We start from the raw sequence: 20,278 nt of genomic DNA on the forward strand, positions 1-20,278 counted from the left end.
ATATACCATATCAACTAAAGGAAAGATAAAGATCATATGGTCATATAAACTGAAGCAGAGAACATTTTTGAGAACAGACACTTCTATGATAAAACCTCCCTCCAAACAGGGATAAAGGAAGATAGTAATGGCCATATACAAAAATCTATGGCTGGAGCCAGAGTGATAGTACAGCGAGTGGGTAGTGTGTTTGCCTTGCATGCAGACAACCCGGGTTCAATCCCCAGCATCCTATATGGTTCCCTAAGCACCACCAGGAGTAATTCCTGAGCACAGAGCCAGTAGTAACCCTTGAGCATCACTGGGTGTGACCCAAAAAGAAAAAAAGATCTATAGCTAGCATCATACTCATTGATGAAAAACTGAAAACTTTCCCCCTGAGATCAGGCTCTAGGTAAGCATGTCTACTTTTGTTGTTTTTAATTCAACATACTTTTGGAAGTCCTTGCGACAGCAATCAGACAGGGAAAAAAATATCAAAGGGATCCAAATTGGAAAAGAATAAGTTAAACTATCACTATTTGCAGATGATACAATGCTATATATTAAAAACCCTAAGGACCTCTTAGAAACAATAAACCTCCACCAAAAACCTCTTACAATCAATAAACCAATACAGAAAGGGAGGAGATCACAATTTTGTTCTGCTTTGGAGCTACATCTAGCTGTGCTCAGGACTTACTCCTGGATCTGCAGTCAGGAATTATTCCTGGAGGTGCTCTGGGGACTATATGGGGTGCTGGGATTTGGACTCGGGCTGGCTGCATGCAAAGCAAGCACCCAACCTGCTTATTACTGCTCTGGTCCCAGAGTTTATAAAATTAATGACAATAAGAAATAGTGGCATTTCTGCATGCAAATAGTGAACTAAAAAGAAAAAGAAATTTTTAAAAAACAACCTCATTCAAAATATTGAATCTAAGAATCAACTTAATAAAGGAGGTGGAGAAGCCAGAGAGATAGTATAATAGGTAGGATGTTTGTCTTGCATGCAGCCATCCTGGATTCAATCCCTAGGTACCATATATGGTTGCCTAAGCGCTGCCAGGTATCAGGAGTAATTCTTGAGCACAGATCCAGGAGTAAGGCCTGAGCATCACTGGGTGTGCCCTTTCCCCCCCAAAAAAAACAAATCAAAACAAAATAAAAGCAAAAAATAATTTAAAACAAACAAACAAACAAACAAACAAACAAGGGACAAAAGGCTTGCACAGTGAAAGGCTAAATAGAGAGAAGATGCCAGTATGGAAAGATGTTCCTGTTTATGGATTGGAAGGATCAACATTGTCAAAAGGATCTTCCTATTCAAACAGAGAATCATACAGATTCAATGCAATGCCCATTAAAATTCTAATGGCATTTTTCAAAGGCTTAAAACAAATTACACTAAAATTTGTATGGAACCATAAAACTCCATGAATTACAAAATCAATTCTGAGGGGGAAAAAAAAGAAGATGGGAGGTATTTTGTTTCTCAACTTTGAATTGTACTACAAAGGTATAATAAACAAAACCACATGTTACTGGAATAAAGACAGGCATGCAGACCAATGGAACAAAACTGAAAGTCCTGAATTAAACTCCCAGATTTATGGGGAGTTAATCTATGTATGACAACAGAGATAAAAGTATGTAAAGTGAAGCAAGGAAAGTCTCAGAAACAAATGTTGTTGCGAAAACTGAATAGTTACATGTAAATAAATGAAATAAGAATCATTTCTTATACCACCCACAAAAGCAATTTCAAAATAGATTGAAGACCTTGATATTATACCATATTCTATAAATATACATTGAAGAAACAAAGGCAGAATTCTTTCAAAAATGGGCCTCAGGGTTTCTGGCAATGATCAGACCACAAAGGTAAAGACAGGAAAAACAACAACACAGGCCTGAATCAAACAAACGAAAAAAAAATTCTGCACAGTAAAAGAAACTCAAATGAAAAGAAAAAGAAAATATTAAGGGGAGAAAATATTTGCACACAATACATCAGATAGAGGGCAAATGTTTTAGATTTATAAAGTTCTCATAAAACTCAACAACAAAAAAAATCCAACAATCCTGTCCAAAAACTGGGAGGAGAGATTAAGAAACATTTCCCCAAAGAAGACATACAAATACATAACAGATATATGAAAAAGTGCTTTTCACCATTTAATATTGGGCAAAATGCAAATCAAACAACAATGAACCATCATCTCACACCAGTGAGAATGACCTATTATAAAAAAGTCTGGAAATAGCTGGTGTTGGCAGGGTTATGGTGAGAAAGGGACCCTCATTCACGGTGGTAGTAATGTTATCTGGTTCAATCTCCATGGAAAGCAGTATGGAGATTTCTCAAAAGAGTAAGAAAAGAACTCCTAAGTGACCCAGTGACACTTCCTGGCATCAACCCCCAAAGTATAAAAACATAATTCAAAAGAATACATGTGGGCCTATGTTCATTGCAGTGCCTAGTACAATAGCCAAGATAAAGAAAATACCAAAATGCTCAACTAAGGATAGATGGATTAAGAAGTTGTGGTATAAATACACAATGGAATACTATGAAGCAATAAGGACAAAAATTTTGCAATTTACCAGTACAGGAATGGAACGAGAAGGTACATTATGAGTGAAGTGAGTCAGTAAAAAAGGGACAGAGTGATCTCCTATGTGGGATTAAAAAATGACAGCAACGGAGCAATAAACGGCTCACAACAACAGTTCTGCAGATGTGGTCCACAGAACTGAGTTTGGAAATGGGGGAGATTTGGCCTCTGGAAGCATGGAGGAAAGAGGAGACTCTAGTGGTGGGTGTGGTATTACAATGGTGTGTGCATGGAACGATAGCACAGCGGTAGGGTGTTTGTCTTGCATGAGGACAGATCTGGGTTTGATTCCTCCACCCCTCTCGGAGAGACTGGCAAGCTACCAAGAGTATCCCACCCCCATGGCAGAGCCTGGCAAGCTCCCCGTGGCGTATTGGATGTGCCAAAAACAGTAACATGTCTCACAATGGAGACGTTACCAGTGCCCACTTGAGCAAATCGATGAGCAACAGGATGACAGTGACAGTGACTGTAATAAAATACATCTCTTGAGAGATATAAAACAAAATTCTCAATTTGTTTTAAAAATATATGCTACTTGAGAGACATACATATACCATAAAGACAGAGAATGATTGAACTAAGGAGTATCAAAATATAAGTCAAAGTGTATATATGTGTGTATATACAATGTTACTAAATAACATTTGAAAAAATAAACACTAGGGTTAAAAGTACAATAAAAAAAATAAAATAGGATTGGGATTTTCTAAGATAATGAGTATAATCTTTTGACATAGAACTTGTGGCTTTAGGAATTATAAAATAAGAAAAATTTTAAAGCATAAAAATTTAAAAAATATTTAATGATAAAATAATTAGCTAATTTGAATCAAATATTTACTGTGCCCCACCGTATTCTGAAAGTTTATTAATCATCTTCACAATACTATAATGAACATTCCCTACATTAAGCTTCAGTTTTCATATGACAGAATACAGACACAGAAAAGTGAGATATTTGACTAAGTCACAGAACTAGTAAAGAGTGAAGACAGGATTCAGAATCCACACTCCACCATAAGTCATGCTCATGCTTTATTCCACCTTCCTAGAGAAATGGAAATGATGATGCTTTGGTTTTAAAACTATTGGCCTGACCAAAGAAATCACATTATTAATGTCCTGTTCTTCCAAAACGAAGCCAAGAAAACCATAAGATAAACAAAAGCATATCTAGGGGTCACTCCTAGTGCTAAGGTCCAAGCTTTGGCCTCTAGCATGCAATGTATACATTCCAGTTCTCTGAGCCCAAGTCTTATTCTTTCTACAGTCAAGAAAGTAGAGGTTTCAGAATTTGCCCTAGTAACATTAATATCAAGATAGAAAGCACGGAATGGTTTTACAGTAGTACAAAGAAACATCTACGGTCCATCTCTGTTTACAATCCATTCCTAAGAAAATGTCATTGTCCCAAACTTACCCCACACACATTGTGTGGTAAAGTGGATGGAAGTGACTCAATTTTTCAATTACTAAATGCTATTTTTTTCTAAAACTAATACTACCAATAATAATTTCTTGAATTTAGTTTATCACAACTAGATGTTAAGAAAACAATCAAGAGCTGGAGAGATAGTACAGTGGTGGGGTGCTTGTGTTGCATGTGGCTGACTTGGGCACCCCATATAATCCTCTGAGCCTACCAGGAGTAATTTCTAAGTGCAGAGCCAGGAAAAACCCCTGATGACTGTAAGGTGTGCCCCCTCCAAAACAAAAACAAAACAATCAAATTATCTCTGAAAAATCACATTCGAAGTTATTTATTAATAAACATCTGGGAGACTATTTTCATTGTACATTATAGTCTTTTTGTTGATGCTGTTTCTTTGGGTCATACTCAGAGGTGCTTAAGGGCTATTCCAGATTTGGGACTTGGGGGATCACTCTTGAATTACAACATGCAAAGTATGTGCTTCAGCTCTTTGGGCTATCTCCCCAGCCTACACATAAAATTCTTAGAGAAGTACAAGTTCGCCAGAATTTCACATTGATGGAGTGAATACTTAGCACGTTTCCCAGGCTCTTTTGATGATCCTGCAAAAGGCTTCCTTTGCCATTCTCAGCTGGAACTGAGGAAATCTTTTCTAGGTGTTTACTTGAGTCTAACTTTTCTGAAATACTAGCTCATTTGAAAAAAGGGAAATGGCTATTCTCCTTTTAGGCAGTTTCTCAACATGTGGGTTGAAAATTACCCGCTTTGTATTTAGCTGTGGAGAGTCCCAGCCCCATCTCTGACCTATTGCGTTATAATTTCTGATCTAACAATCTCCCCAGATGACTTTAATATGTGCATAAGATTGGTAACCCCTAACCTAGGGGGATTATTTTAAAAGTTAAGCAATAGTATCATTTGGGTTGCTGGGTTCTTTCCTTTTATAGACCACAGACTATAATGTCAAAGTACATCATGTAAAACCCTAATTATTAGGACATCAAATGAAATTTTAGGAGACTAGTAATTAACAAATCTGTTTAAAGACAGTATGTTCTTTTGTTGCTAATTACATGTGTGAAACGTCTCAAGGAATTTTATGTGTAAAGTGTGTCAAAGAATTCTTTGGTGCATGTAGCTTAATCCTGTCTTGCTTTCCATAAAATTAACCAGTTAGTTGGCCAAAGTTTTTTTTATTATGCTACCCACAGGCATCTCCAGCAGCCCCTGAGGCATTCTCTAAACAAACTTCATTTCCTACATCTAAGGAACTGCATTTGGTCAACTACATAGACTTAATTAATTAATTTCGTTTTGGGTCACCCCAGCAATGCTCAGGGATTACTCCTTGCTCTACACCCAGGACTCATTCCTGGCAGTGCTCAGAGGACCATATGAGATACTGGGGATTGAACCCAGGTTGGCCACATGCAAGACCCTGCCCACTGTACTATCACTCTGGACCTTAACTGCATAGAATTCAGACTTTGGTTATTTGAGAAGACTGAATTCTGTAGCATTATGGAGTTGTAAAATAGGAATTACAGTGATTTTTAAAAATAAACAGTGCACAATACCCTAAAGCTACTGGATTTAAATAGAAGGAATTAGAATTTTTTTGTTCTATAATTGACTAAATTGCCTCCCCATCAAATTGAATATTAACTCATTTTTGTTTGTTTTTATAACCAATTGAGCCTAAAAATAATCCTTTCCTATTCTCTGGTAACACACTAGCCTCTTGAGAATTCTTAACAAAAATACATTTTAGATGCACATAACATACAAAGAAGAAAACTTTTCCCTTTTTTCCCTTTTGCAAAGCCAGGACCTACATATTCAAGGCATGTGTTCCACCACAGGGCTACACCTCCAACCCAAAGAAGGACTTGATAAGACGCGATCCAAATAGTTCAGATACTTAATAGAGTTCTTCATTGAAATTATTTGGTTTGGCCAAGTTTACATTCACAACATATAATTACTTTCCTTTTTTTAAACACTGTTTTCACTTGTCAGTTGCTCATTGTTAATATCAGTTGCTGTCACCTTCTTCTCTTTTACTTAGAGCTTAAATCACAGTTGCTGTCCACCTTTTTCTCTTTTACTTAGAGCTTAAATCACATTCAACCAAGAAATTTACTTACCTTGAAAAGGCTTCTTTCTCTACAGCCATTCAGGATGCATGCATCCATGCTGACAGAGAAGAAGAGAAATATTAAAGGGCTGTTGAGAGGTCTATGATGTCATGTACATTTTTACAGCTGAGATGGGTATGACACAGGGCATGGGAAAGAGCACTTGTTTCACATATGTGAGACCCTGGTTCTATCCCTAGCACTGAAAAACAATAACAATAACAACACCCCCACCCATTTTTGTTTAATTAGGGCAAGGACACACACGGTGCTCAGGGCTGACTAGCTCTGTGTTCAGGGATTACCCCTGGCAGTGCTCAGAGAGCCAAATAAGGTGCCAGAGAACAAGTCTGGGTTGGCTGTATGCAAGACAAATTCCTACCTACTGTACTATCTTTCTGGTCTGATTTCACCTTTTAAGATCGAAACATGACTTCCAGCAGGTGATAATTTCATTAACAATCCAAGGAGAGAACTTTTATTGAAAGCTTGTAATATTAAAGATAATTCTGTAAAACTTAGTTCACATCTATCTTGTAAAAAATTTTACAACTAATTTTACTTTTAAGAGATCATGGGGGGTCAGAAAGATAGTACAGCATGTAGGGTATTTGCTTGCATGTAGTTGACCCAATTCCTGGTACCCCACTCGGTCTCCTAAGCACAGCCAAAAGTGTTTCCTGCGTGCAGAGCCAGGAGTGACCTCTGAGCATTGCTGGTATGACCCCCGCTCCCAAGAAAAAAAGAGATCATGAGATACACAAAAGTTAATTCAATGTGAATTAAAGACTTCAATATTAGGCCAAAATCAATAAATACAATGAGGAAAACAAAGGCAGACCTGAAAGGTATCATTAATGTTTTGACCCCATTGGAAAATATCTCAAAGATAAAAATAAAGAAGTAGAAATATATCTAACTAAAAATGTTTTGCTTGGCAAAAGAAACCTGGACTGAAATTTTAAAGAAAGAAACACCCTACTGAATGGGAGAAAATATTCTCACATTGTATATCACACAAAGGGCTAATATCCAAGAGATATAAAACACTAACAAAGCTCAATCAGAAAAAAATTATAACCTCATCAAAAAATGAAGAGGAGATAAACAGACCTTTCTCTGAATAATATATACAGATGGCCAATGCGCATATGAAAAAGTGCTAATTGTCACTTATTAGGTAAGTGCAAAACAAAAATGACAATGAGCTATCATCTCACACCAATATAGGCATAGATCAAAAAGACTGAAAACAACCAGTGTTGGAGGAGATATGGTAAAAAAGAAACCCTCATTCACTTTTGGTGGAAAGGTTGCCTGGTTTAGTTTCTATTTAAAATAGTATGAAGACATCTCAAAAAAGTAAGAATATTTTCTCCAATTCTATTTTGATTGCTATAACTGCTAATGCCAACATCAGTGGAAGAAAATTGACATTAGTGATGGAATAGGTGTTGGAAAATTGTAACCTGAAACTCAACTATGAATTTTGTAAATCATGGTGCCTAAATAAAACAAATAAATAAAAATAAAGTATTTCCTCGGGCGGGGATGGGTGGGCAAGTAAGAATAAAGTTTCCATATGTCCTAGCAATTCCACTTCCCGGCATCTATCCCAGAAACATAAAAACACTTAATTCAAAAAGATGTATACCCATGTATGTTCATTGTGATGCTAAGTACAGTAGGCAGGATATAGAAATCCCCAAATGTTCAACTACAGATGAATGGATAAAGAAATTGTGGCATATGTACATAACGGAGTATCATGCAGCTATTAAAAATCATGCAGTTTGAGGCATTGTGGATAGAACTGGAAGGTATCATATTAAGCAAAATAAATCAGAGTGAGAAGAACAAATATCAGATGATTTCGTTCATCTGTGATAGAGAAATAAAACAAGAGAATAGCCAGTATCAAATAACAATCCCCTGGCCTTTTACTGCAGAACTGAGATTCCCAAGAAGTGGGGGGAGAGGAAATGAAAGTGAGATTAGAAGTGACATAAGGATGAAGGATCTGGGACACTCTGGTGGTGGTAAAGATACTGTAACTATGTACGTTAATAATTATTAAAAAAAATTCTTAGGGTGTGTGTGTGAGAGAGAGAACATGACAACTAGCATTTAATACACGCAACTTGCATTCGTTACTGTTTTTGAATTTCTTCTATTATATCCAATGTAATTCCAATGTAACTGACTCCAATATGGAGCCAGACAACTCAGCATCGCTTATATTTCTTGATTAAAACTGGGATGACTTGGTGGGATTGAGGGCAAGATTTTCAGAACACTTTATAATTTTCTTTGCATAATGATGAAACTATCTTATAACTCTACAGAAAAATAAATAAGTGTGATATAAAAAAGCAGTGTGAGGTTGGGGAAGATAGACCAACAGGCCCAAGTTCAAATCCAGACCCAGTTTTGAAAGCATTATTTATTTATTTATTTATTTCTGATTCGTAAAGCAAGAAGTTGAAGTGAATCAAAGCTTCTTTCAAATGGTTTAGACTACTGAACTGCTAATCAGCTACTAACAGAACCAGTGTATCCAGATTTTTTGTTCGCGTCTGGGCCACACCCATTGACCCAGTGACACCACACTCAGGAGTGACTCCCAGCTCAGTTCTTAGGGAACCATGAGATGCAGGGGCTGGAACCCTGGGTTATCACATACAAAGCATATGCTTAGCCCAGTTCTGTACCCAGATTGGGAAGGGAGGATGGGTAAACTGAGCCTGCTGTGCCCCAGGGCCTATCCCTGACTCTATGCTCTGGGGTCTCCTAACGGTGCTTGGGATGCAGTGACATGCAAGGCAAACACACTTAACCCTTGCACTATCTACACATTTTTAAATGATGTTTTAATTTGTGATTAAAGAGAAATCTGGAGGTCTGAATTGTTGTGCCAGTGCTTCAAGATCAAATAAGAATCTAGGAATATGGTAACAAGGTCGCACGTTTAAAGTTTTTTCATCGCTTTCCAGCTAAAACGGGGCAAATAAACCCCGACAAAATAAACCATAATAGGTATTACTAATATTTAATCTGGATCAGAGCTCAGACTTTAAAGACGAGGACGTGGGAAGGAAGGCCAAAGATGTGACTTCCAGAGATTCCTCATCGAGGTAAACAGAAAATACCCGCCAATCTCTGGGGCGAGATTAGGTAAAAGGCGGCGCGGTTGGGCGGCAAGAGGACAGGGGTTAGTTGGGGCATTTGCCTTGTACGGTGCCTAGGTCCCGACCGCACCGCCAGAAAAAAAGCTCTGAGCACGACAGGGTGTGGCCAACCCTCCCCCACAAAACAACAACAACAACAAACGAGGAGGGGGGGGGTCAATGTTCATTAAATTCGTTGTCTTGGTGAAAAGTCGCGTACTTTAAGCTAAATGCTTTGATGCCCATGTGCCCTGAGACATAGAATTCTGGGTCTACTGTGCACAGCACTCCCCAGAAGGCCCCGTTAATGACACCGTTTGGAGCCTCACACACTGCGTCAACCAGCCCCATTCTGCCGGCGGTGGGGGGAAACCAAGGCTTGGAGGGTTAGAATTCGATCAACTGAAGAGGCGCCGGCAGGAGGGTTTCTTCCAGGAAAAAACCAAACCAAACCCCAAACGTGCGAGAGGCGCCCTCGCGCCCCGCCCCGGGCGGTCCCGGCTCCACGCTCGGGTCTACGAGCCCAAGTCGCGCGCGCAGAAACGCCGCAGCGCGTCTCCCGAGCGCAGGCTCCGCAGCCTCTACGGGAGGGGGGTGGGGGAACGTTCGCCGCAGAGCCCTGCGCCGCGAGCGACCCTCCCGAGCGGCCCCGCTGCGCTGACGGACGTCTCCTCCAGCCAATAGGAGAAGCGGGAGGCGGGACGGGCGGCCCGGGGGGCGGGATTTCCCGCGCGGTCACTGCGCCAGGCTGGGACTGCGGGGCGCGGGGGCGGCAGAGCCTGCGGGAGAGGGCGGGCCGCGGTCAGCTGCTGCGGGCGGGCGAGTGCCGAGCGCTGCGGCGGGTCTTGGCGTCTCCTGCCGCCGCCCTCCCTCCGCCACGATGCCGGGAATCGACAAGCTGCCCATCGAGGAGACGCTGGAGGACAGCCCGCAGGTGAGGGGCGGTTGGCGGCGAGCGGATCGCGGGGCCTGGAGCGGCGGCGACCGATCGCAGGTGCCCGGCGCGGCCCAGGTGGCCGCCGCCTCCTCCCGGCCGGCCGTGGCCGCCCGCCGCCGGCCGCGCCCGCGCCGTCCGGGCCGCCGCAGCCTCCCGAGGGCCTCGCGGGCCTGTGCTGCGGTGGGCCGGGAGCGGCGCGCCGGGTCCCGGACGTGGGCGGCCTCCGCCTCCGCGCGGGCGCCCGGGTGGTCGCGGAAACGCTGGGGCTCCTGTAGCGGACTCGGGAGCTCGGGAAGCGGTGTGGTTTGGGCGGACGGCAGCTCCTAAGCGTGGGATATTTCTCCCGGGGGGGGGGAACCTTTTCGGAAAAAAAAATTCAGGAGGGACTAGGGTTAAAAAAAAAAAGCAGACTTTTTTTTTTTTTTTTTTTTTAAAAAAAGGCCAAAATGCCAGTAGACTGACTGACTGCTGGGGCTCTGAAGCTCGGGAAGGAAATGAATGGTTTTTCTTCCGGAGATGCTGAACGGCCCCTGGCTTGCCCGCGTGGAGCGTCCTCGCCGCCGAGGGGGGCCGGGGGTCGTGGCTTCCGCCGCTGTCACTGTGCGCGGCGTGTGATGCTGGGGGGCGTCTTCCCGGCCCCGTGACCGCCGCGCCGCCGGCTGCGGACTGGGCCCCCCAAAGCGCATCAAAATAAGAGCCCTATGTTCTCTGCCTTGGAGATGATGCTGGTGTTGTTCTCTAGCAGAAGATAAATAAGTAAATGAAGAATGTAGGAAAACGTAACCATTTTTTTTTTCCTATACGGAGGAGCAAAATTACTTATATTAAAAGCAAGTTGATGGGGATCCTCACCTGCGTAAACCTCATCACAAATCTCAAAGCCTTTTTATTTTTTTACACATTTAATCGATTCAAGACGACAACGGATATCACCTAGAGTGAAGAAAATTATCGAAATATTATGTGGAAATACAAATGCAGAGATTTTTTTAAATAGATTTTTTAAAAAATTGAACCACTGCGAGATAGACCCTTACAAAGCAGTTCATGATTAGGTTTTCATCATACAGTGTTCCAACCCCATCCCTCCACCTACATTTCCCAGCACCAGTTTCCCCAGTTTCCCTCCCATCACCCTCCACTTCCCCCCCGCCCCCCCCACCCAACACCTGTCTCTATGGCAGGCACTTCTCTCTCTCAGTCTCCCCTCCTCTCCACCCCCCCCCACCCTTTTTTCCCTCCCTCCCTCCTTTTGGGCACTGTGGTTTGCAATACAGATACTGAAAGGTTGTGTATATCCCTTTACCTACTTTAAAACACTCAGTTCTTGTCCAGTGGTTATTTACAACTATTGTTGTCATATTAGTCCCTTCTCTAGATTTTACCTACCCTCCACACCCCCACACACTTGTGCTTTGGTTTGTTTTGGGGCCACACCCATAGTGCTCAGGGATAACTCCTGGCAGTCTTTGGGGACCATATGGGATGCCAGAGATTAAACCCCAGTCTGCTGCTTGCAAGGCTAACGCCCCACCCCCTGTACTGTCGCTCTGGCCCCAGATGTTTTCTTTTTTTTTTTTTCTTTTTTCACCTTGACATTACAGCCCCAGAAGGACAAAGGAAGGAGCTCGATTCCTCTATTCCTGGATGGCACCTCTGTTATAGATTTTGTGCCAAGTTGGAATTGAGTATTGATTGTGGAATTGATCACTTTTTTTTTTTCATGCTGAATGTTATCTCCACGAGCCAGTTGTTTGCTAGTAATATACTGTTATCAGTCTGTCCTGATACAAGTGAAACCCACTTCTTAGCTTATCTTAACTTGCAGAATAGAGATTCAGATTCGCTATAAATTTGTAATGAGTTTGTTTTAGATGATTTGCAAAATATCTGTGGAATAGGGTGGTCAGGTACACTTTGTTATTTTACTTTTTTCTTTTTGGTGGGGTACACATCGGGTGTTGCTCAGGACTTATCCCTGGCTCTGTTCTTTGAGATCAGTCCTGGAGGGGCTTTGGTGAGAGGAGGGGGATGTCATATGTGTTGCAAGGGATCAAACCCAAGCTGGTTGGGCTGTATGCCAGGCAAGTGCCCTCCTGGTTGTGTATCACTTCAGTCCCTGCATTTTTTTTTTTAAATTAAATGGCTCCACAGGTTGCTTTACTTCACCAGCCTGGTTTTTATAGCCTATAAAGACTATACACCGCTCACTGCATACTGCTATACTTATGACTCATGAGAAGGATATAAATAACTCATTTCATTAATTTCTTAAAATGTTCACACAAATAGTTTACAAGTAGAACACTAGTTTTTTTTTAAATAAGCATCTATCATATTTTTATGTTTTTGGTTGTGGGGGCTTGGGCCACACCCACCAGAGCTTAGGGCTAATTTCTGGATCTTCTCAGAAATCACCTATCGTAGGCTTGGAGGACCATATGGGGTGCCGGGGATTGAACCTGGGTCGGCTCCTGCAAGGCAAGTGCCCTACACACTCTACTATCTCTCCGGCATCCATATTTTTATGTTTTATTGTAATTTTTTGTTTGGTTTTGGACCACACTTGGCGGCGCTCAGGGCTTACTCCTGGATGAGGGATTGCTTCTGGCAGGCTTGGGGGATCATTTGGAGGCCTGGGGATCAAACCTGTTGGCTGCATTCTATACTGTTGCTCTAGCTCCTACTTTATAGTATTTTTATGTTATTTTATTTTATTTTTTTGCTTTTTGGGTCACACCTGGCGATGCACAGGAGTTACTCCTGGTTCTACACTCAGGAATTACTCCTGGCGGTGCTCAGATTCGAACCCGGGTCCGCCGCGTGCAAGGCAAATGCCCTACCCGCTGGACTATCGTTCCAGCCCCCTACTTTATAGTATTTTTAAACAGCATTTTAACACTACGATTTCCATTTTTAGACTTAAGTATTTCAGGTATGGGGGATTTGGTATAAGTAGAATTTAGAAATGGGAAACAGACTGGAGAGACAGTATGCTGAGTGGGGCACTTGCCTTGCATGCAACCCACCCAGGTTTGATCCCCTGCATTCCATATGGTCCCCTGAGCATAGCCAGGAGTAATTTGTAGTACAGAGATTGGGAGTTACCCCTGAGAACTACTGGATGTGGCCCCAAAACAGAAGTTAGAAATGGAAAACAGGAATAATTTTTGGGAGAACCCGAGGTAGGATGGAAAACTCTAGATTTGGGATATAGGATATAAGAATTTTACTCTTCCCTACTGCTTAATATGTTCTGCTTCCTAAAGCCAGTTCGTTCCTAAAGACAGATCAATGAACTTGTCTCAACCTCAGCTGTTACTGTAGTGAATTAGTGAATGCTATTTTTTTTTTTCTATTTTCATTTTGGGCCCAGAGTTCAGTAGGGATCTTGCAGTGCTGGGGATCTAACCCCAACTCCTGCAGGAAAAGCAAACACACTAACCCTTTGGATTACCTCTCTCCCATAGCCCATAGAGAATGCTTTTTTTGAATATGAAAGTAGTTTTTTTTTTTTTTTGTCTTAAAAAAATTGGAAGGTAAGGAAAACTTAGCAACACTTTGCTTTTTTGTGTTTTTGTTTTTGGGCCATACCTGGTGCTGCTCAGATCCTGCCTTTGTGCTCAGAGATTACTCCTGGCGGTACTTGGGAGACTGTGAGATCGTATGGGTTATCAGGAGTTGAACCCAGGTCGACTGTGCGTGCATGGCAAGCATATTACCCACTGCACTATCTCTCGGACCCCAAGAGTTTGCTTTCTTTTATTGGGAGGAGAGGGATGAGTCTTTCAAGGGGCTCTTAGGGGCCTCTTCACTTGGTTCAGTGCTAGGGCTCAAGGCTGAGGTGCTGCTTTGGAATTGTGATGCTGGGGACCACCAGCTCCCCCCACATCCAAACCCTAAGTGGTGCACTGGGGCCACCAGGGCCATACCCTGTGAGGTGTGGAGGCCATCAGGTGTCAGAACATGGATCAGTCACAAATCCCTGTACTATCTTCCTGGCCCCACAGTTTGCTTTATTATAGTCTTCCCCTTTCATAATTTAATTGAGATTATATTCTGCATATCACTGTTAGGCATTAGCACAACAACACAACTTAAGTAATTTAACATTATAGTCTGAATAACAAAAGTTTCAAGGATGTATGTTTCCCCCTCTCCTCCCCTTTTTGTGGGAAGGACACACCCAGCTGTGTTTAGGGCTTACTCCTGGCTCTATGCTCAGGAATCATTCCTGGTGGGGCTCAGGGAACCATATGGGATTGCTGGGGTTTGAAGCCAGGTTGGCCGCATGCAAGGCAAGCTTCCTACCTCCTTTCCCGCTCTCTAGTCCTGGATTTATGTTTTCTTAACTGATTTAAGATTGTCTGATTATTGCATTTTAAATTTTGGCCATGGCTATAGAGCTAGTTCAAAGGTTAAGGTGCTTGCATAGCAGGTGGCTATGATCTTGTTGGGGATCAGAGTTTGTGGGGTGGTGCTGGGATTGAATTCCACAGCTTTATGCCTGTAATTCCGTTGAGCCACATATTCCCAGACCCTGAAAGCATTAAAATGCCCTCGAGCTATGGATTTTTCTGTGTATGTTTGCTTTCAGTGCCAGGAATTGAACCCAGGGCTTCACACATGCAAGGCAAGCTCTACTACTGAGCTACATCCCTAGATCAGTGATGTTGTTTGAGATTTTGTTGTTGTTTTTACTTGATCCCAATTAAATTGGAACTTCCAGTTACTGCGTGAAAAAACTTTGAGCCTGCGAGTCATGAAATGCTATTCCTGAATTAAAGTTGCCAGTTTATGATTTACAGTAACAATATTAAAATAGGGCAAAGATGAGAGTTCCCTGGACTGGAGCATATGCTTTCCTTGCTGAAACCTCAGGAGTGTCCCCCTTCCCACTCCCATTAGCACCTTTAGGTGTGACCTCCAAATAGGGAGGGACTTGCAAACATTCCTTTGATGCTCTGTGAGATGAAGCAAGTGCCACTATCCAAGCTTGATGAATTGGTCTTTTAGAAGAAAATACTTGGGTGGGGGTGGAGGGAGCAGGGGAGGGGCGTGCTTTTTTGAGGATGGAGGTTTGGCTCACAACCAGTGGTGCTCAGGGGCTATTCCTGACTCTTTTTAGCATTGGTATCTGGGAGTGCTCAGGGACCCTATGTGGTATTGGGTCTTGGTCGTATGCCAAACAAGCACTTAAACCCCTGTCCTGTCTCTCAGGCCCCCAGGGTAGAGTGCTTTTAAGGAATATTTGTCATTCTTCATTGCACAGAATAATATGGATGTGAAAACACAGATATTGATGACTTCCTGTCAGAATCTGACTTAGAAGAACTGGACTCGATGTGGAAAAAAATTTTTGATTATAAATTTTAAAATAAAATCTATGCTGTTTTTTCCCTCTGCTCGTTTCCTTTGCCTTTGTTTATAATATTGTTGTGATGACCAGGGGTCGCACACACACATGGTTGTGTTTGCATCTTTGGTTGTGTTTGCCAGGGCACTCTCGTCTCCTCCACATGCTTGCCCTGGGTGGTGCTTCTGACCATGGTGCATGCACATCCCTTTTAAGCTGTGCTTCTCTCCAGATGTCACACTCCAGTTGCTTTGCTCATAGACAGCAGAGCTGCCCTTATGCACCGTTGGTGCTTGGTGCATAAAGGCAGAATCAGGGACAGAACTTGAGAGCTCATGTTTGCAAGGCAGGTACGTTAGCCATGGAGCCATCTCACAGGCCCTGTGCTGCTTATCTTGTTCTTGTTTGTATAAACTCTATTAAAAATTAAATCTAAGATGGGCAGTAAGCACATCTTAGAGCTCATTTGGAGAGACAAATTCTTATAATTAAAACCAATGCTTAAAATAATACCTGGGCCAGGCACATGGGCAGCAAAGTCACTGAGAGTGAACAGTAAAACCTTAACATCCTAGTAAAAGCAAGTAAGTAAAACCTAGTAAAATCAACTATTTTAAAAGAGGAAAAAAACCCTAGTAAAATCAGCTATTTTATTTTTTAATTTACTTAATCTTTGTGTGTTCAAACAAGTTTTAAATTTATTTTATAAAGTTGTTCACAATAATTCATTACATTCCACACCAATCCCACCACCATTATACTTTCACACCACTGTTATTTCGAATTTTCCCACCACTACCCAAGCCTGTCCTCAAAGCAGGTCCTAAATAATTTATTTTGTTTTGTTTGTTATAAGTACTCCACTAAAAATAATCCCAAAAAATTGCCTTAGAGGAAAGTGTGTGAAGATTGTTGTATCTCACCCTGCAGCCATTAAGCCCTTGTATAAGAGATTACTAGCAGGTTGTTACAGGTTGAGCCTTTGATCAGCTGTTTTAAAAGATGAAATCTTGGGGTTGGAGATAGGACTGACTACATGCTTTATATGTGGGAAGCTTAGGTTCAGTTCTCTGTACTGCATAGTTCCTCAGAACACACCTGGAATGACCCCCAAACCTCCCTTCTCCTAAAATAAAGAAATCTTGGCTGTTCAATAAGAATGGAACTTACGATGATGATGATGATGATGATAAAGAAGAAGATTACTGTTTGGTTTGTGGGCCCCATCCAGCAGTGCTCAGCACGTACTCTTGACTCTGTGCTCAGGGATCATTCCTAGCAGAATTCGGGTGACCATATGTGGTGCTGGGGATTGAACCCTTGTTGGCTGTGTGCTACACAAATGCTCCACTATAGCTCTAGCCCTGGAATGTGAGATTATTGTGCTGAATAAAATCAGAATTATTCGATGGTTTCATTCATACGTGTATTATCAAGAAGGCAAACTCGTAGAACAAAACAACACAGAAGATAATGGTGTTTACCTGAGGGAAGGTAATTGGGAGAAACTGTAGGGTCAGTTTGATAGGTGCTAATCGCGCCAAAAATTTGGTCAGTGGGAGCACTGTGGTAAATACACGTATCAAAAGTGTTAAGCTTATGTAATACAAACTAATTTATGTAATATAAACAAGTGTTAATAAAATCTTAAAAATATTGAAGATCTGCATAATATAAAGTAAAAAATAATTAAGACAGGAAACCTTAAGTCATAGCTTAATCAGTATTTTGTTAAAGATAGTAAATAAGAATGGTACGACTCACTATCATAGATTTAATGAATGAGGGGGGGGCTGGAGTGATAGTACAGCAGGCTGGAAGTTTGTCTTGCATGTGGCTAATGTGGGTTCAGTCTCTGGCATCCCATATGGTCCCCTGAGCTCTGCCAGGAGTGATTCCTGAATGTAGAGCTAGGAGTAAATTCTAAGAACACAGCTGAATGTCGTCCTGCCACACCCAACTAATGAAATGGTATAATATTGATTATATTTGTGCAGTCTGCACACTGTTTAACACATTGATGTCTGCACTGTAATTTGTGTTTATTAAACTACATTCAAGTGTGAGTGTCAGTGTTAAATGTCAGTGTCAATGTGTGATTATACAGTTTTGATAATATCTGCTTGAACTAGGCAACCCATGTGCGGCTAAACAAAAAAAGTTTTCAGGTTTAATTGTACTACGTTTTTTTTTTTCTCCCCCATAAAATTGAAATTCCTTGAATTAGATTATTATTTGTAGGGGAAAAAACCTTCAATGACATTGAAGCACTATTATTAGCCAAATAAAAAAAAAATTGGGGGGGGAGCCGGGACACGGCAGGTGCGGGAGCACACCCAGCAGTGCTCTGGTTCTGCAGTCATTCCTGGTAGGGCTCAGAGGATCTTATGTGGTGCCGGGGATTGAACCAAAATTGTCCATGTGTAAGGCAAGGGTCCTGCCTGCTGTACAATCTCTCCAGCTCCCAAACAAAAAGAATTTTTTATGGCAATGGGAAAGTGCCTGGAATTGAACCTAGGGTCTCAAATCTGTGAAGCAGCTTTATCCTGGCTCCAAATTAGATTTTTTGATGCTTTCTTTTCAATCCTTAAAATAACACTTTGGGGGCCGGAGTGATAGCACAGCGGGTAGGGCGTTTGCCTTGCACGCAGCCGACCCGGGTTCGATCCCTGGCATCCCATATGGTCCCCCAAGCACCGCCAGGAGTAATTCCTGAGTGCAAAGCCAGGAGTAACCCCCTGAGCATCGCTGGGTGTGACCCAAAAAAAGCAAAAAAATAAATAAATAAATAAAAATAAAATAACACTTTGGGATTGGGAGTGGGGCATTAGAGATGAAAAGATTTTGTCAATTTAAATCTCTGCAGCATGGGAAAATAGAGGAATGAGAATGCCAGCTGACAGTGATTTAATTGAAAAAAATTTGGATTTTACTTTCTGTGAAAATAGCTAAGAAATAAATTGATTTTTTAAAATGAGCAAACAATTTTAATTGCAAATTAGAACTATACTAAAGCATTATATAAGAACACTATAAAATATAGAACACTATAAAATATAAAGCACTATAGCTTTATAGTTAACAAAAGCAAGAAATTCCACTTTTTTTAAAAGCAGCCAAAATAATTAAGGTAAATCAGAATCTTAAGTTTGTCTCATAGCTGGAAACATTAATATCCAAAACTTAAGGATCGAGAGATAGTGCAGTGAGGCGTCACTTGCCTTGTATGTGGCTGACCCTGGTTTGATTCTCAGCAGTGCAAACTGGTCCCCACCAGTACAGACCCCACCAGAGCACTGCCAGGAGTGATCACTGAGCACAGAGCCAGGAGTTAGTTCTGAGCACAGCCAGGTGTGGCCCCCAAAAGAAAACAAAATGACACAAAAGTGTATTGTATGGCCACGCAACACCTGTATTGCAAACCACAACACCTAATCAGAGAGAGAGAACAAAGGGGAATTCCCTGCCACAGTGGCAGGGCGGGGTGGGGGGAGATGGGACTGGGGAGGGTAGGAGGGATGCTGGGTTTACTGGTGGTAGAGAATGGGCACTGGTGAAGGGATGGGTTCTCGAACTTTGTATGGGGGAAACATGAGCACAAAAATGTATAAATCTGTAACTGTACCCTCACGGTGATTCACTAATTAAAAACAAATAAATTATAAAAAAAAGTGTATTGTAATAGGTAGTGTGGTAAATTAAATATTTCCTTCTTCTGGTCATGTGGTACTTGCAGTCCCTTTGACCTTGAAATTTTGTGTAGCCTTATGGTTCGCTCTGGTCAATGAAACTTGAGTAGATGGAATCTTTATTAGCTAGCATACTGTGTTGGTGGTCTTTTGTTGGTGCCCTGGTAAAAGAAATTGATTTTAAAACAAATTTCTATTATGCAAATGAACTATTTATAGAATAAAAACAGTCATTTTAGATTTTAACTTGCAGTTTACTGAACCGTTGGCATTTGGTGGGGGCTGCCAGTCTGGCTGTTGCAGGGATTGAACCTGTACTTTCTGCATGCCAGACATGCACTTTAGCCCGTTAAACCATCTCCCCAGAGAATATTTTAATCCCTCCTCTGACTTTGGAATATAAAATAGCATATTTTGTTTTGATACACTATTTTCCTTATTTCTGACCTTTTTTGTTGACAGTAGTAATACCAACAATTTCTCCCTTAAAATGTTAATTTTTACTTGCTTTTTATAAAAACAAGACTTAGCAATATGGAAATATCTAGAGAAGAAAAAATTAATCTTAAGTATGCATTCAGGAAAAACTAGTCTTTTCTTGTTTTCACTGGGGAGGTGCTGGTGTTAATTTGGATTGGTATCTGGAAGGGCTTGGCACTACTAGAAGAGATCACAGAGCCAATCGTTATTCTAAGTTTTCCTAAAATAACATTTAAAATATTCGTATATGAAATACTGTTAATTTAGTCTTAAATGTTTCTGATTTTTTTCATTCAGTTTTCTTGCAGACCATTTAATTCCCATAAATATATCTTTGTTATACCTTATAAAATTGGTGTAAAGTGATTGAAAAACCCTTTTTATTTTTTGGTGGTGCCAATTATCAGACCCATCTCATACCGAGCCACACCCTTGGCCAGAAAATCTTTTTTTTTTTTTTTTTTTTTTTGCTTTTTGGG

At 41.3% G+C, this 20,278-nt stretch overlaps 1 protein-coding gene across 1 annotated transcript in view; it reads left to right on the top strand.

Moving 5' to 3' along the window:
• The first annotated feature begins 10,090 nt into the window (after nt 1–10,090).
• APPL1 (adaptor protein, phosphotyrosine interacting with PH domain and leucine zipper 1) overlaps nt 10,091–20,278 on the top strand; it is a 48,690-nt gene continuing 38,502 nt past the window's right edge. Inside the window, exon 1 of the mRNA XM_055134636.1 lies at nt 10,091–10,271. Within this exon, the coding sequence (XP_054990611.1) occupies nt 10,218–10,271 (54 nt within the window). The 5' untranslated portion in view covers nt 10,091–10,217. The remainder of the gene's footprint in view (nt 10,272–20,278) is intronic.

This window comes from Sorex araneus, chromosome 4 (genome assembly GCF_027595985.1).
Source record: "Sorex araneus isolate mSorAra2 chromosome 4, mSorAra2.pri, whole genome shotgun sequence".
NCBI lineage: Eukaryota > Metazoa > Chordata > Mammalia > Eulipotyphla > Soricidae > Sorex > Sorex araneus.